This window comes from Chelmon rostratus, chromosome 14 (assembly GCF_017976325.1).
Source record: "Chelmon rostratus isolate fCheRos1 chromosome 14, fCheRos1.pri, whole genome shotgun sequence".
NCBI lineage: Eukaryota > Metazoa > Chordata > Actinopteri > Chaetodontiformes > Chaetodontidae > Chelmon > Chelmon rostratus.
In genome coordinates this window covers 22,019,361-22,038,565 of record NC_055671.1, presented here as the reverse complement: position 1 = coordinate 22,038,565, position 19,205 = coordinate 22,019,361, and the positions used below count along the sequence as shown (strand labels likewise).

At 41.7% G+C, this 19,205-nt stretch overlaps 1 protein-coding gene across 1 annotated transcript in view; it reads right to left on the bottom strand.

Annotated features, from left to right (window-relative positions):
- The window catches only part of LOC121617378 (polypeptide N-acetylgalactosaminyltransferase 10-like), a 70,794-nt gene that overhangs the window by 27,115 nt on the left and 24,474 nt on the right, over nucleotides 1–19,205 (bottom strand). Inside the window, exon 4 of the mRNA XM_041952543.1 lies at nucleotides 16,100–16,266. Within this exon, the coding sequence (XP_041808477.1) occupies nucleotides 16,100–16,266 (167 nt within the window). The remainder of the gene's footprint in view (nucleotides 1–16,099; nucleotides 16,267–19,205) is intronic.

The following is a 19,205-nucleotide window of genomic DNA, read 5'->3' as shown; positions in this document are numbered from 1 at the left end:
CCCCCCCCCAGTGTGTGCTGGAGATTACAGGTTTTAAATGGTAAATCGACTGTATTTATACAGCACTTTTCTAGTCTTAACGACCACTCAAAGCGCTTTTACAACACACATTTACACACTGGTGGCTAGGTGCATGCATATGCACGCTAACACACCAAAGACAGCATTGTGAGAAATGTGGGGTTCAGGATTTTGCCTAAGGACACTCGACATGTAGACTACAGGGGCCAGGAATCGAACCGACTTTCTGAGAAGTGGATGACCACTCTATCACCTCTCCACCCCATGATGTATATTTATATATGAAACCACTACAACCACATCATCAACAAGAGCATGTTCGATCCTGAGGCAAACGAATCTGACCTTCTCACCTTGGTAGCTGTTACAGATTCTGTCCGCGAAAATCACAAATAGAATTATGACAAGGACCAAACTAAGCAAAGTCCAGTTAGTCAGACCTAAATGTTAAAAAGGTGGTTCGTTATTTTCTGCTAAAACTCACTCCATCAAGTGGAATTTCATCCTCCCATGAAATGAAAGAGCGAGCCCCTGAAATAACAGTGAGCTCAGGATGACAATAATATCTCTATATAGACGAGCTGTCACCAGCATCACAAGGAAGCTTGAAAAGCAGCCTGTTTTATATAAAAGAAAAAGTAAATTGAAGAATACTTTCCTTCAAGAACTCAGCAAGTCATTTTCAGCCTTTTGTGAGCCAAGATCTTTGACCAAGTGTTAGCCATCTACAGGAAAAGGTTTACAGTATGTGGCCAAACAGAGTGGGGAAAAGCTGTGGATAAATACAGACACTTTCAACGGCAGGACCCTGGTCATGCATTTGAAACGATGGTGCACAAAGTAGAAGACATTTCTGAAGTCATGTTTTGTGGTCATTGTGACTGAAATCACAACAAGGAGGGTTTGTCGACTGTCGGCTTGTCCTACTGAGAAGAAAAATGCTTTCAAGAGGGAGAGTTCTGATGTTGTAAAGGACAGGAACAGGGAGACTGGGGAGAAGAAAAAGACAAAAAATAAAATATGTCTCAGAGTTCAAATTAATGTGAAGGTCTAAACCAAGGAAGCTGAAAATACAAAAAGTAGATCTTCTCCTTTATGAGTGGATCATTTCTAAACCAGGTTTTATTTTGGACGTTTCAGCAGTTTGACTCCTACATTACACACATATATATATATATATATATACACACACACACACACACACAAGTTCAGCTCTGGTAGGCTTCAGACCCTGATGACCTGTGGGGGCAGAAAGTCAGATTGTGTTCTCCACCTTCTCCACTGAGCTCCTCTGATGTGTGCTGAACAAATGCGTCGTACCACCCACCTGGAACGTGTCAGATATCACACCAAAGGCCGAAAGATGCTGCCTCGAAATATTCCAAAAGTTCGGCTTTATTACAGAGTTTTACTGATTTTTTTACTGATAGATTTTTGAAGTTTCAGTGCACATCACACAGAGTTCAGTCGACATAATTAAATCCCTATTGTTTGTTGATTTTCTAAATATAAGCTCTTATTAAAAATGAATATCAAATAAATATGCATGAGCAAAAAAATGAACAAACAACAAAAACAATGAACTGTGGAGAAAGAAATACGTTTTATATCTAATAAAAACACCTGATAAAAACACCTTTATGAGTTGTCTACTGAGAGCTGTATGCAACATTTGCAAGTGACTCATCGGTCTTACTAATCCTGCATAATACAGCAGCACTAACATCGATGGCTATAGTTTGTCTTTTACAAGATATTTAACACACAAAACGCCACATAAATTCAATTAAATTCTTCATTAAATAGTTATTAAAATATTTTGCAACGTTTTTGCAATGATTTTCCATGGTGGAAAAAAAGAAAAAGTCTAAATTTGTTGCTTAATTCACAATTAACTTATTACTATATATATGTTATCTATGTCAGAGACAATTTGCTTAGTTACTCGTAAACGAAGCTTCAGATTTTTCAGTTTATAACTGAACGCAGAGGCCTTTAAATACTCTGCCAAAGCTACAGTAGACGATCTTTACTTTGTCCTCACACTGTATATGTGACTCATCTGGTCCTCTCCTCTTCAGAAAGATGTTTGGATCGATCGGCTCCCACTGACGGCTCAACGTCTCTAAATGGCAACACTTAATTAGCTCCTTTTGTCCTCTGTCATCTGGCTCCCTCTCAGCCTCCCTCTTCATATCGCTCTCTCCCTCGTCTCTCCGTCACACTTCACCGAGCACCATTACCTCATTATCTCCCTACACCCTCGGTCACATACACAAACAGATACGCGCACACTGGCGTGAATGAATAAACATGCTGAACCGTGTTCAGTCTTTCTGCATTGCTGCCTCTCCCTCCCTTCGTGCTCGTCTCGGTTGCTGCCTGTCCAGAAGATCGTCTCCTATCTCCTCATCGCTTTCTCTCCCCATCTCTCCATCGTGCAGATGGTTGAGCCGCTGGTGTTGATAACGCTGTTCAAAGTAGCTCTGCGCTGCTGACAGCAGCATTGTCAGGCAGCCAAAGCAACTAAATCATTAATAAAACTGTCCTGAAATTAAATCAGTCCATTAAGCACTGATTAGAAACTTGCCGGGTTTATAGAATGTATGTTTATTTTCACGCAGGTTAATGGCCACGGCCAGAGGATAGTGATGTCAGCTGGTCTGTCAGTCAGTCCATCCATCAATCACAAACACTTTGCACCAGAGAAAGATTCTCTTTCTTGACACTGATTGCAGATTTCTATGAAATCGGCCTTGAATGTTCATGATCCACAGAGGATGAGTCCTGATGAAGTGACCCGTAGTTCTCGCCTACCACCACCATCAGGCTGACATTTCTCCTTGATAAAAAATAATATGTCCATGTTCTCGAACCACCACCCTTGCAGAAACCAAATGAAAGGACCAACATCATCAGGATGCATCCTCTGGTGCAATAGTGATGGAGTGAAACTAAAATCAATGAACATGATTTATGAAGGGAAAATAAACAAGAGTTTGCTGATGATGCTATTATGTTGGTCTTATTGTCACAAAAAATTAACTTGGACCCTTTTTCATTTGTTGCTTCTCCTGTCATTGTCAGTGACTGCTAAAACTTGTGGGGTCTTTTTTTTGCTTCTGAGAGGGGCTTGACAGAAAAAGAACCGCCGCTCAAGGCCCACCAGCCAAGACTTCCTATTGTACATCCAAAAAAGAAATTATAATGATCATCCCCAGAGGACGAGCCCTTTCTATTTTAGACAATCCAAATGATCTTTCCTGATATACAACACATATCTCACAACTGAGTTTAGCAGACAGCAACAAGATTCAGATTCAACGATGAACTCTTGGATTTCAATGAGCTTCTGGCCTTTCTTACAGTGCTACCCTGAGAAATATCACAATTCTAGCCAAACTAAGGTTCAGCTAAATAATCACTATGTTGTTAGTTGCTGATGATCCTCTCCACTCTCCAGATGAACTGTCTAGAATTTACGAATTAAAGAAGAAAGAGCAAAAAGCGCTTGTGGAAAAGTAGCTGGAATTGGCAGCACTGTGCATCAGCACTAGCAGGGGATACAATCATCCCCCTTTTGAACATAATGACATATTTCTGCACAATTAGCAGTAGACCTTTGGTGGTAAGCTCTGCGATGGCTCCAGGTTGGAGGCCGTGCTGAGGCCTGCAGGGAGCCGAGCTGTCTGACCGCCAAACCGCCTCTACATCTGACTGGGTATAAATCAAAAGTCACTCTGCATAAGAGCAGCGTACAGGCCACTCCTTATTTGAAATGAAGCATTGCAGCCATTTGTTCAACTGATCCCATCGGGGAGCAGAAAGTAGGAAAGTAATTGGACGATCAATCTGCCAATGGCAGGTTTCCATCACAGAGTAGCTGATAGTGCAGCGTGCCACCGCGGTCCCACTGAGCAAATACAGACTCTGCTAGTGGCTGTGATAACATGACACAAGTCCTTTTTATTCTGAACAAAAATCAATGCCATTGACAAATCCAACAAACGTATTTACACGAGTTCTGAAGAAAATAATGGAGAGTTTCTACCTAAACATTCCACCATGATCAAAGAACCTGGATCGAGCATTTGGCACAAATTTTGCTGTCTTTCCTCTCAAGCAGCTGATCGATCAGCGTATATTACTGTTGCATTAATTATGTGGGAAAAGATGAGCTACCCTGAGTGCAATGATTCAGAACCTCCTAGAAAAAAGCAAGTATCAGTTTCACCAAGATGGCTGCCAATATTATTAGAAAGGGCTTATAAACTACAAAACACAGCAAAGAGTGATAAGAATCTGTGTTCAAAGGGCCGTGGGGCCTCATGCCAGAGCCATCAACTTGTACAACGTATAATATACCATTATCATCGTACTTGTAAAATGTAGTATTCAGTAGTAGCTCTCACTCTGACTGCTAACTTAGGACATCATGCAGGTCTCTGTCCAGTTTTGTCCTTTGTTATGACACATGTCAGTTTCATGCTAATGGTCAAATCAACTCATTCATCAACTCTCCTCAGGATTGGTGGCATTCACCGGCCTGAAATGAACAACTGACAACAAGTTTGGTGACTCCAACTTGCAACAGTCGCATTAGCAAATGCCACAGAAGAATTAAATAAGATGTGGCCTGGTCTTAAATTTAAGTGCATACGTAGAAATAATATAGATGTCTACAAAACACAAAGTAAGACTGTTTTTTAAACAATTTCACTTTAAAGGGGTACATACATAAGTGATTTTCTGATTATTGGCATTTTACATAATTATAAATCTAGGAAAGAAAGAGAAGAAAAAAGAAAGAAATAAAGAGATCCAGCACCCGGCTGGCATTGCAGTGTAAAATCCCTGCTAAATACTGCAAACAAAATTTGAACAAATAGGACAAACCAATCTAAACATTCTGGCGTGAGATTTAGAGAAAGATATCGGTGGCCAGAAGAATGGAGCAAATAGTTTATGGAAGCTGGAAATTCCAACAGAAAGTAACACACCACAGATCAATACCAACTGTCAGCTGTAATCACAGAATAGCCTGCAGCAGACTTCCTAAATCAAGTGCTGTAGTAAAGGGGATAAAGAATGCAAAAGACACCAGTATGATCTCTTAATATTGTCTATAAAATATGCAAAAGTAAGACAAGGAAACAGTGAATCAGTGTTATGTATTCCAGTACTTGGCAGCACTGGTGGGAGGAAAGTTAACACAGAGACTTATTCAATAGGTTTAAGCTCTAAATTGAGAAATGCAATGTGTCTTTCGGACTATGAATGCTGCTCCACAATGTTCAGAAAATAGTCATGACTGGATTAAACGCAAAAATAAACCAGCTGCTTGGCAACTCAGCTCACCCCGTTGAAACCCCACTGTGACACGCCCAAGAGAAATGAATGAATAATACCTTTCCCTGCATCATTAACTCCTGTCAGGCTGCAGAACAAAGCCCCAAACTGCCCCAACGCACGCTCGCTGAGGCGCTGATCGTATTGGCCAGCTCCCAGGTGTCTCGGTGTGCAACTCTCCCCCTGCAGCTATGGCTGTAAAAAATGTTTTTGGTCAACTTGCTTTCATTAAAAAGTCCCAAAGTGAGCATTCGTGCGGTGTCAAAAATCAAAGATGTGATAATGTGGTGGTGACGTGTCTGACAAATAAACAAATTAACAATGCCATCGTGCAACCTTGTCTCCTACAAAGTACATTTACTGCTATTGTGCTATGAAATATGATGTGGAGAAAGCATAATTGCTTTTGTTTAGCACTTTTTTGCAGTCCAGGAAGTGACAATTAATACGAATAGAAGTCGTAGGAAGGAGTCTAGCTTTGATATTTGGGTGTGCAAACAAGGTCTCGCATTCCCCTTCTCTCATGGTTTTACGTGTAGGCTGCTAAAGGCTTTTGGTTATGGTTAATGTATCATGCTTCAAGTCATGTTGGATTTTTAAATGTCACATACAATCATATTGTAGTTGTGTTTAAAAGTCCAGCAGTTGCCTCACTGGATCTTGTTTCAGTGTCACCTGCTGAACATCTCCACAGGCAGAGCTGCAGCCAGCTGCATTCAATAAAGACTAATCGGTCAGTTCAGCTGTGCTGCAGTGTTCTTGTCTGTTCTTGCATTATCTTTGTCATTCAAAGTGTTTCTGTGTGCAGCTAAGTGTACATAATTAGCATTTTGTTCATTTTGTTTTAAGATGATTGGCATTGCATGTCGACCTGCACGAGTCAGTTAGTGTCGGGTTTCAACTTTCAACGTAAACATTTCCTTGTTATGTTGATCAAAAACTGAATTCTGGAAGTACGATATTTCCTTTACAGAGGACGGCAGCTGTCCTCATAGAATTTGAAAGAACACAGAAAATGGATGTTGTGTATTTGGCCCTATAGCTTAAGGCTATATGGGATTTAGCTGGCAAAGCTTTGAAGCTGTGTCAGAGGTAGTGTATTTAGCAGCAAAGCTACTGCACATACAGAAAGAGATGTTTAAGAAGGTTTTTTGGATGTTTTGTTTTTTCTTTCCCTTCAAAATTTGTTGCAACTGAAATCCATTGTGACTAGATCCAAGCTGACGACAGATTTTGGAGTTGTTGTTGATCAGATCCCAGGAAAAGCTGATACGATGGAACATGTGAGGCTACTGTAACGCACACTGCACCACATCACCTCCCTGACGTGGAGAAGAAGGAGGCTTCTTTCTGTTCTTTTCTGTTTATGTACAAGTCGGAGCTACTTTCTCTGCCTCGTCTGGCCATAAATCCGTGAAATGACTTGGGCTCCACCAGCAGAATTCACTGCTCGCGCTCATCCACCAATGGTAAGCTGCCAGACACATGCAACCATTTACCCAGTGTGACCAACTTTTACGCAGCAGATGAGAAGCTATGGGAATCACTCTATTGTTGTAATGTTAAGCAACATTAATATAAAAATGTTAACCTGATTATGTGAGGATATAAAGGTTAAGGTTATTGTAAAGGTTAGCCCATCTTGTGCTGTAAAGAGCTAACAACTCATAGGATATTACTCCAAACAATAAAAAAATAATCAAAATAAGAAGAACACTGGTCTTCTACATGACCAAATCTAACCAAAAAGCTGTCAAATTAGCAGTGTAATAAGTTACTGTATGGACAATTTCAATTGGAAAAGTGTAGAGATTTATCTTCAGCATTGGCAAATCCATTCTGCTGCTTTATGACACACCCAGACAGATCCAGCAAGTTACAGTAGACAGTTTAAATATGAAGCCAATGGGACAGGTTGAATTATAATAAGCCAATTTGCATGTGAGGTGAGGTCTTTTTCCCAGTTTGCAAAGTGGATGACAGCCAGGTTATTTTAATTTTATGTTACCAGCTTGATATACTGACATCAGAGTCATGTCAGCGCCACCATTCATCGGATATTATAAACCATGTTAAGATAGCTTTATGTTCCAGCGGAAGAATGTTTCAAAGAGAAATGAAGTAAGCGGCAGAGTAAATCCAGGCAAGAAGAGTGAGAAAGGTTTGTTTGGCAGCACATTGTGGTCCGAGAACGGCCTATTCGGGAAAATATTTGACATGTGTGGGTTTAAATGTAGATATTTCACCACGTCTGAATTCTCATGCTGTGGGTAGCGGAGAGGCCAAGAAACGAGGGAAGAAAAGAGTCGAAACGAGGAGGTATAAAAGAGCCTGTTGTCAGCTCTGATAGCAACACTTGCTCGCTGTGTGTAGCCCGGCGTCACGCTCGAGCTGCTGGCTGTAAATCAGAGCTGCCTGCTGGTCAGATGAGTGTGAGAGAGGCAGAGCGAGCGATAAACAGAGAGGCAGGGACTGAATGGCGGGGGTCACTCTCCCCTGCCATTGTGAATGTAATTAAAGAAAATATAAAAGAAGAGTGAGAGTGTTGCTTTTAAAAGCCTCTGTGTGCTCAGCTCTGGGGTTTGGAGTTTACTTTCACTCCTGTGTTCCTGTTTGTACGTCCACATATGGGCTTTACCTTGATGCTCGCCGACTGCTTTCAGCCATATTGGAGCTGCGAATTACTTCTAGTGGAGTGAGGGTGAGAAGGGCAGAGAGAGGAGTGAACAGATAGGATGAGACTGAATGGCAGGGATCACTCGACTCTGACATGATGAACTGACCTCAGCTGAAAAATGTAATTACAGAAATATGAGGAAAGTGTAAAAAAGGAAGGACTGAGCTGGTTTTATTATTCACCCAATAAGAAGACTGATGGGCCAAGGCATGTAGGAGGGCGAGGGCAGCCTTAGTTCACAATCTGCAACCTGCCACAGGGTACAAATTAAGAGAATAAGAAGAAAATGAAGATGTTGCCTCCTGATTTTCCACTCTTGTTTGACAGCAGTGAGTAATTTCACGAAACCTTCTTTTTAACAGAGAACATGAGATTTGAAAGGCGGGAGAAGCACAGCTCCAGCTCGGATAGTACCAAATAAGCATAATGAGACGATCTACAGTCCTCATCTAACCAAACAATAAACTGGTTTGAGAATCTAATCACAACCAGGCATGAGAAATGGCACTGAAATGCAAAATGAAGGAGAAATAAAAGATAAACATAGAACTTGACTGCTCATGCTGCTCGATTAAAACACAAAGAAGACTCATCTTAATGAATTTTTTATGTGCTCTGAACTAAATGGACCAGGCACAAGCAAAAAATGCAAAGAGCTCGTAAAAGTCCATTATACTAACCTCAGGTTGGATGCTAAAATTAGATTTGATGCTCTCAAGTTTGTGTTTTAAGTGAGCTACACTTGTAATGTAATATAATGGATAATATTGGACTAGATGTATATCCACACAAACGAGGAGACAAAAAAACAGCTGATACTATGACTACATAAAAAGCAAAAACTCATGTTGGTCTATTTCATTATTTGAAGAATTTTTGATCCCACTAGACTTTTGTGTTGCTAAGCAACATATAGTCTAGCAAACACCTGAAAAGGAAGATGGAGAGATTTTTCACGAGCATAACGGAGCTTAAGCAGACCACAGGAGTCCCTGCGAACAATTTTAAAATTGGATTTCTCTCGCTCTTTTATCAGCTGGCTCATTCATTGAGTGCATGAAATAAACTGGGGTACCCAGCTATAACACTTGTAGCAAAAACTGTTAGGACACCTGCTGGATGGGCACAATTCACAATCATCTGAAGTGTGAGCGCCGCTGCTGACGTGAGAGAAAAAATGAATACGCTTTCATGAAACATGACGTTAAGCTTTGAGTCTGTAGCGTTTTCCGGTCCTTCTGGTCAGCGGGTAAAAAGCAGGCTTTAGCTTCTCTTTGAGTGGTCTTCTTTAATTTACACCAACATGACAACACACACTGCATACTGTACTGTTGCTCCTGGTACTTCTGTTACACTCAAAGCTGTCCCTCCTGAACAATGGCATGTAGGTACTAATATTAACTCTTAGGCAAGAGGACACAAATAAAATAGAATATGATTTGAATAATAAAGTGCCAGAAACGATAATGAAATAATTATTGTGTTTATTGATATTAGTATTTACCACAGTGTAGTGTACAGCTTAATAAGCAACATAAATTAGTGAGCTTAGTAATTAAAATAACCCAGAAATGCAATGTGCACAGTAACTAAGGTTACGCCGCTATAATAAGACAGCAAAGGCTCTTACTTTCTGATTTTATCAGTGAGATGAATCTTATTCACCACGAGTAATTAAATTGATAAAGACATGAGATAAGTAAAAATGAGCTTGATTGAATCCAGCAGGGGAGTGATTGATCGATCGTATCATGCATTCACAGCAGCATCGCCCTAAATAAACAAGTGCCTGAGGGAAAGTGCTGAAAAAACAAAGCTAATAACTGACAGCTGGACTGTACACGGTGACCTCAACCTGAATCTCTGCGCTTTGGAGTTTAGTTCACTCATGTGTTCAGCCTTATTTCACTGTTTACTAATTGCCTCTAGCCTTGTTGCGTTTGTTTGAAGTTAAAACAAACCGGACCTTCCTTGCTGTTGCTGATTCCTGTTAAAAAGCTTTTCCACTAACCGAAGGGATGCTTTCATTGTGAAGAAGCTATAGGAAATCTAATGTGCCTGTCACCAAGTTAGCAGCACTTCATGAGAAGTGCTCAATAAAAACAGGAATAATCGATCACACATGGAGATATCCTGCACTATTTGGTCAGCCAATCTGTTAAAAAAAAAAAAAAAGAGAGAGCCACAGGTGTGAAAAGATAGATGAATGGTTCAATGAATGGAAGGACACGAGGTTACTCCCACAGCCACTTTTCCCACAGTACAGTACCTCCAGGGCTCTTGTTGCTATGACACCTCTCCAACATCACTGCCACCTGACAAATAGCATTTGTCATCTGCAGCTTGCTGTGAAACAGACGGCAGCTAAACCTGAAGTCAGTGACTGAGGAGATTTTCTTTTCTTGGCAGGAATCTGGTAAACAACAGTTTTTAGTAACCTACATCATCAAAAAAAAAAGGTCTCGTTACCATTAGCTCAATCGTTAAAGCAGAAATGGCAGGAAAAATAACAATTTGTTCAGATGCAGCGAGACGGGATCAGCCCAGGTAAAACCAAGAGGCCTGAATCCATCCTCCCGATCCTGAGGGTCGATGTGGGAAGGATGCCGTTTTGCAGACGTGATTCACACCTCTCCACGATCGGACAAAGCGATCCTAAAGATAAGAAAAACATTCTGGTGGAAGCTAACCGAGCCATGGGAGGAGGGTTGCCAAGCCTCAAAACTACAGTTTCTAGTGCAGGACTGCAAAGATGAAGGAAAGCAAGCTTGGCGGTTCCCCGCAGAGGTCGACTGCAGCATCAATATGGCGATCGCTGACACCTCCGAGCATCCCAGAAAGGGAAAGAAAGAAGTAGCTCACAGGATGAGGCATAAAGAGCCTCTTGAGCCTAAACTGGAGGGTGAATTTAGAAACTTTTGCTCCTGGATAAAGCCACTGTTGACTCTACAATCAATGTATGCTATAATTGATTCTCTTTTATACCTACATACAGGTAGTTCAACCTGCATTTTACTCAGCTATTTTGGATTCACCCCCTCCTCAGATCTGTAAAGGGTCTTCTTACCCTCACCCTCACTTATGAAGAGTGACATAAATGGGACTGAGGAGAACAGCTGTTTCACCTCAGCTAACGTATAAACAGCCTCAAACACCCGCAGCAGGTTGATATGGAAGAGAGAAAGGCTGATACGGAAAATGATGCTGACTTTCATCAGCACTGGAGGGATCCTTTAACAGCCACATTAATAAAACTGGAGGTCATTTCTGAAATAACAACATGTGTAATCTTACTCACCTTGAAGGCAAACTTCACGATGTTAAAAAAAAAAAACCTCTGCCTCATCATGAGTAAATTTGCCTCGGGATAACACTTACAAGCAGTTCAGGTGCATAATGAAGTGGTATAAGTATAACAGGGCATTAGTATTACTGCAGGATCTGTAGACGTTAGGCTGAGTGAGGTAACTTAGCGTCATCAGAGCTGACTGGGAGGGTTTCTCACCGTCTGTGCGTGTTATGAAAGGAGAAGAGGCTTTGTCGGGGCGGGCTAATGGCTCACACATTGATTATGTTTGATGAATAAGAATTAGATCACATGCTGTTTTCAAATCATCATCTTTTATTTCAACTCTCGGCAAAGACGGGGTCTCCAGTCAGCATCGTACAACAGTAGCAAAGAGCTGTGCTAAGTATGCAATTGTGTGATTGCATGTCTTCATGTGTTTAAGTTTTATAGATTGTTAGATTAGCGAGCTATATGAGGCTAGCCAAACTGGATGCTTCATGCTTTCATTTTAACACATTCTTTTGCTTTACTTACACCTGCACATAGTTGAACTGTATTTATTCCTCCATGTCAACTTTCCAGCAAGAGAGTTTCAGCTATGTTGGGAGCGTCCTTTGCTCAAATTCAATAAATTGTATAAAAAAAGCGAATGTGCTCATATAATTTGATTATCTTTGGGGATCTGCAGTTTTCTCCTCCTCTTCCCATTGCATATTTGTGTTTCCCTCTCCCTCTGTCTCCCTCTGCCTCTCCCCTGTCTGTTGTCCATGTGTGTGTCTCACTGCAGGGCATGACTGACAGCTTTGGTGCGCACCTGTTCACAATCAAGCAATCAGGACTCACCTGCTTCCACAGCGTATAAGCACGGGTCTTTCCACCCACTATTTGTCGAATCGTCAGTTCGTCCACGCAGCAACAGCTGAGACTTCACAGGAATCACTTTAGTAGTTTTGATATCTTTTGTGCCTCGTACGTTCCCTGGATTTGGACACTCTTCTGGCCTGCTCACTCACAGTCATCTCTCCACTTTTTGTGTGAATCATCTGAATACTTTGAAGCACTTATTAAAAACCATTGACTTTTTACTCGACTTCTGCCTCCCTTGTCTGAGTTTTCGCATTGAGGTCCGTTTGTACAAAAACGTAACAATATCAGTGCTCCTCCTTTAGATCGTGTCGTTCACTTTAACAGAGGATTAATTAGGCAGTTTGCCAGGTAGCGTGTACTGACCCTGGCAATGACTTGATGAGGATTTATAGTGTCATTTAAGGCGGGCTCAGATTTCAGGAGTTTAAAAATCTTGACTGATTTTGAAACCGGGTGAACAAGGAGAAGCTTCACCGATGTTCTTCGTTCTCATCGCAAACATGCACGCACTACAAGATGTGAAAATAATGCGGCATCACGTGAACAAAGTGGAAACTGACGTGGTGCAACATTTGTGCTGCAGCGAGCGAAGCAGAAGGTTAAATGAGAAAATGGTCAGAGAGACGTAAGAGGTGGAGGTGAGACTCTACCCTTCAGTCCTAACTGATAAAGTCCTTTTAAATTTCAAATTTCCTGTCCTATCCATTTATTGAACCAAGCAAGCTTGTGCTAAAGAAAACATACAGTGACGTCAGACGAGCTTGTTCTAGAGAAAAAAAAAACAAACTTGTCAGTCACGGTCAAACATTTCAGCACCAAGGACAGATTGTCCTCAGAGTGTCGCCGTCTTTCCGCTGTGGTGCTGAATGCTGACAGGCCAGGTGTCTGACTACCACGTCCTTAGAATAACATAAACATAAGATAGACACAGCGGTCTACCACACTACACGGCCTATCCAAACACAACGTGCACGGTGTACACCACAGGCAGTGACACAGACAGATTAATGTAACGTTCTGACTGATTTCTTCACACCCAGAATTTAACTTCATAAAGGCAAATTCTGGATTAGCCTGCTCAGCCTGCTGTAGTTTAGTCCATTTGTGTATTTAACCATCTTCCGTAGAACAGACTAATCCGAACAGGTAAACAAACATTGTTTCCTCATGGTGGCAAACCTGCCAAACCACACAGCAAAGTGAGGTTTACCGCACACAACTACTGTTACTATCAGTCATATCTCTATTGTTATTACATACATGTTATTCTTATTATATATGTATACTATCATACATGAATGCATACAATATACATACATTATCAAGTACTATTTTATTATTAGTCATATTTTTATTGCTGTGCTGCTCCCGCTGTTTTTTTTTTTTTTTGCTTATGGCTAGAATATTTACTGTTGCTTGGCAACACCATCAGCTGCTTGTAGACTCGTCTCTCTGATTGGCTATTGTGGTCCCGCTGGGAAGGTCCTGACATAGCCTTTTGTTGATGCTATTTTGTGATTGATGTGTTAGAGTTCTTTTCAGCACATGATTAAGATCCATTTTGATTATTTTTACGGGCTTTGTTCCCACCCTGAAGTCAACAGTCCTTTATATCTAAGGACTGAGTCCTAATCTTTGTTGACCGTCTTTGAAAGCAGGGAAAAAGTGAGAAAGCCACAGCTATACCAAGACACACAATGCAAATACACACAGGACAGGATTTATCCACACCCACGTATTGCCAGCTCATTTTCCTCCTTTTTGCACATTTTTACAGGAAATTGTCTCTCAGCTTGGTAAATTAATGTGTGAACCAGAAATTAAGAACAACACTGTCGGTCTGAAACACACTTTATCATAAATCACTTTTTCTCTCCTCCGCTACGGTGCACTTGCTCCTTAATTTATTACACAGGGGTTCAGTGCACAGCATTGATTTGTGCTGTTCTGCACAGAAACTGTTGTGGATTATTCTCTGTGACTTTGTAACACCAGCTACTCAACCAGAGACCAGAACTGACTGAAGTTCACTTCGTCCTCATGTCTCTTAAGCCTTAATTACAGCGTGACTCATTTCTTATCAAAGGACAGGCAGTGAGAGGGAGTGTTAGAGAAGGCGGCCCACGGAGGTTAAATCCCTTCCCTGCAGCTGGGTAATGTTCTCCCATTCATCGTGACGACAGAGGGCTCAGACCCATCCCAGGTTCCCGGCTAATTTTACACAATGGCGTTGTTCTTTACTTCCCACCCACTGGGACTGTGACATGTGAGGTAGAGGAAGGGATAATTTAGGAAAAGAAGGTTTCCCAATTTCTTTGTCTAAATCCTAATGTAAAAGTTTACTTTTATTTGGTGTTTGTAAGGGATTAATTCTAAGGTATAAGATTAGATATGATGAGATAATCCTTTATTAATCCCACAGCGGAGAAATGTCTGATGTTACTCATTTCTTTCCAGTTGGGATTTGCCTGAGGAGGACGTGTATTTGGTTGAAACATTATAGAAACAGCAAGTTTCATGTGGTAATATATTGTGTAATATATGACAGTATGCTGGTCATGTGTCTTTAGAAACTCAATTCCTTGAGTCAAGTGAACTCAGCAGTACAATTATTCATCACTTCAAGTCAAAAAAACTTAAAGTTGTAAAGCCTGAAAATAAAAAGAAAACATAAATCTTTACTTGACTCTATCTTGAAATTAGTTAAATTTCCATATTGACTGTATGTTAAATCAATGACAAAAGATTAGTTAATTCCACAAAATACCTGCATGATTCCAGTGTAATGTAATTTCATGTGCCTTTTGTAACCAAAATCCATATAAATGTGGTTATTTGTTGACCTGAACATGGAGAGACGCAGTTTTCTGGCTTCTCTTCAGACTATCAGCAGCTCTGGATTTCTAAACTACATTACGACTATGCACTGTGGACAACCGTTGCCACTATTGTAACCACAACCATGTCCATTGTATTATTTATAAGGCATGTTGATTTTGTCTGGTGATGAACGCAGTCTTTCTGCTAAGCTTATCTGAAGACAGGTGTGATTTTTAACAGTTTTGTAATATCTTGTGCATCATCAACAGCTTTATATGCACATGAGCTGTACAAATAGTTGGAAAAAAAACAACTTTTGATTGAGTGTCCTGTAGTTTGATTATAGCACTTCTTTCACCATATTTTGTTTCCACTCCAGTCAGCAGCAGCAGTGGGAGGGTTTGGTCTACAGGCTCTGATGGGTGTTAACCTCTAAATGAGCCTGAGGCAGCGGAACATCTCATTACCGTGGAGACGAGAGGTAAACACATCCTTCAACGAGGGACCGTGACAGAGAGCACTAATTAACAAGGAATTAAACACTTTCTTAAGAGGGCCAGTGAAGGGAGAGTGAGAAAGAAAACAACACACAGACAGGTGCACGCATGCAGACATACGCGCACACACACACACCCCACACACACCCACCCACACACACACACAAAGCTATGCAACAATGAGAATGAGATGTTTGCTGCGAAGTGCTGCAGAGGAGTCTCAGATTCACAAACAAAAACCAAACCCACACATACTGAACAGTGAACCAGAGCAGCACACACTACAGTAGAGACGTCTTTTTGTTTCGTAAGATATGATTATACTTTGATCACTCCCGTCCAAACTGAGCAGCCATCATTAAACACGCTGTTACTGCAGGCCTCGGCACCAAGAGCATCTGCAGACACCTTGACTTGTTCCAGCTAAAATTATTATAATAATATTGGCAAAACATCTGACTGAACACACTTCATCTGCATCTTACTTCCATTTCGAGTTTGTGCTTCTTGCACATGTCTGAGGAGGTGTGTTGACTGTGCAGGTGTGTGTTCTGTGTAGTGAGTGTTTCCTCTCTGTACCTTTGTCGCTGAAGTCGTCGACCAGGATGACCTCTGCTATGAGCTGTGGAGGAGAGCGGTTGAGCACGCTGTGAACGGTCCTCAGCAGCGACGACCAGCCCTCGTTATGGAACGGGATGATGATGCTGGTGTTGGGCAGCTTCTCTGCATACAGCTTCTGCTTACAGCTACACAAAAGCAAAAGAATGCATACAAAAAATAGCACTTAGTAGTTTTGTGGTGGCCTTTTTACAACAAGTACTGGTTTTTCTCCATCCACCTTATTGAGGAAAGGAAGAAAGCATCTCATTCACAACCCCTATCCAGAAAAGCCTACTCGTGGCCGCTCAGTGCAGAATGAATGCAGCTCAGTGCAGCTGAGTGCAGTGATGCCACTGGCATGCTCCTCCTGCATCACAGGCTGCTTAAATTGTATCATTTGCAGCACATACAGCTGTTATTGGCTACTAACATGTGCTCCGATGACGGGTTACAGCGATCACCTTGTACATAATCATCACAGCACAACCCTTGCAGAGGTGCTAATCAAGGGAAGAGCTACGTTCCCTCCCCGATGGAGAGAGGGAGAGAAAGTGTGTAGTGAACTGTGTCAGTCGATCAAATGTTGAACATCAGTCTGCGTGTTGTTCATTCAAATGTGAACGCTGGGAGACAGGCAGGCAGGGCGATGGACAGGCAGTCAGCTGGTGACTATTAACAAATCCTGTCCAATTCCATAGGTGTGTGGAGGTGTTTGTGTGTGTGTGTATGTGTGTGTGTGTGAGCCAGAAGTCCAGGAACAGCAGGTGTCACCTGGCTACATTGAAGAGGAGGAGGGAGAGATGAGGAAGTCATGTGGGCTCGTGGACATGCTTGGTCAGACTTAAAGAGATGCAGGAGGCCCAGCAAAATCATTACCTGCCACAACTGAGGAGGAGGTGAAAAGATACCAGGAGGTCACACCACTGACACTCATAGAGGACCCGCTAAGCTGGTGGAAAGGACATGAGCAAGTCTATCCTTTCATTTCCAACCTGGTGAAAAGATACCTTTGTATCCCAATTCAGCACAAAGAGTCCTCTCGACAGCTCGTCACAGCACAAAGGAGCACTCTGTTGATCGGCTCCTCTTTCTCAGCAAGAATGCTGACATTCCTTCACCGTCTCAATGTTTTAGTGCCAAGGCCAGCAGCAAATGGTGGCACATTTTATTTATTTTAAAAGAAGAGTCAATGTTTTATGTTTTATTTCTCTTCAGTTTCGCAGTAATTTACTTTCAAATTCTCCAGTTGCTGAAGGGGCTGCATAACTTTTTATACAAGTTGCATTGTTCAAAATACCTGTAACCTGTATGTACAGCTTAGTCCACTCACGCTTGCACTTATTAATCGCAATAATATCATATTGTGATTTAATTATCGTGATGATATTGTATTGTTCAATTCCCACCCCTGATTTTAACAGAACTTATTACAGATCAACCAGCCAACCAGGAAACAGCAGGTAACAGGTAACAGAATGTGGGGCTCACCCCTCAAGTCTGCAGGGACCCAACAGAGGGTGGCCACTTTACACACAGCACGCCAATGCTGCCATAAACGAATTATAATACATTCCAATCAATACTGACAAAAATAAATTGGTACAGTTATGTCAAATAATGGAAAGCAATGGCACATAAGTTAGTAATGGCAAGTGGAATCATTAACTGTGCTACACACCCATTACTGCTTATGATGTGAATGAGTAAACCAAACCAGCATCAGATCCTGGACTAGATCATTTCCCCATTGAGTCTACTTTCTCTTTGTGGTCAGTAGTTACCATTAGAATCTAATCATTAGATTCTAATAATAAGCACTTCTTCATCCAGAGAAGGAAACCCATTAAAATCCGGGTGCTTCTTCTCATTTGTATCTCCAATTTGATGTGCAGCCTCAGCAGGAGGAGGGATTGGAGGCCGTGGAACATCACAAGCTGACATGCTGGGAGTTCACGCAGGCTGCTTCCTCATCCAGAGCCAGATGAAGAACAGCCTCAGCAGGTGGAGGGCTTGGAAGTAGTGGAATATCAGCCAGCTGGCTATAGGTCATTTAATTGGGCACTGCATCATCAAGAGAACAAAACCATGTGCGAGACAAATCCGGGTGCTTCTCCTCATGGACGCCTCTCAGGTGACCTGCACCATCAGCAGCTGGTGGGCTTGGAGGAAGTGGAATGTCACAAGCCACTCCGCTGAGAGGCTGGGACGTAAAACAGGCCACTTCATCATCCAGAGAGGGAAACCCTATGTCATTCAAATCACAGCACTTGTTCTCATGGCTGACTCCGACGAGCAGAACAGCCTCAGCAGGAGGAGGGCTTGGAGGCAGTTTCAACTTCCCAGCAAGAAAGAATACAGAGTGGTCATATTGCCTTGCTTTAGGTGGTATGCCCTGAAATCTGCACACTCTGCAAAAATAGTCACAACACTACACTCCATTCTTTTTTGTAATGGCAGAAAATGACATATTGTTGAGTGCTGAGTCCCAATAATACTTCCATGCGTAGTACAACAGAACACTTATATTGTAATTTGGATTTTAGGTTAGATGAAGAAGTCTCTGCACATCAATCAACAAACAAATGCCTATTAATGTGCACTCTCCAGTATAAAGTCCAGGGTCCAATAAATAAATGATGCTCAGACTGGTTGCTTTAGCCAACAGGGCAACTGAGGCAGGATCTGAAAAGACTCGATCTGGAGCACACAGTCGAAGTAAGAGCTTTTAATGATGAGTATGGCACTAACACATTGCATGTTATTGTTGTGACAGTGTTACTAAAATCTTATTAGTGCTGTATAGTAACAGGAATTACTGCTCTTTGAAGGCAGCCACCTCTTTAGGCTCTGTTCTGTTCTGTTCTGAGAGGCTCATCGCTCTTTTTTTTCTTCTTTCTTTTGTTTTAGGGGATGCGGGTTACCTGGCTGATCTGCTTGTCTTGATAGGAAAGATGCTTTTGCTCTTCTCTGGACTGGCTTCGGCAAGAAACCAGCTGGCTACACTCTCCTCGTCATTCGTTCGTCGACCTGATTGGTTTGAGTTAGCCCATGACAGATGAGGATAGACAGATGGTTCATCCAATCA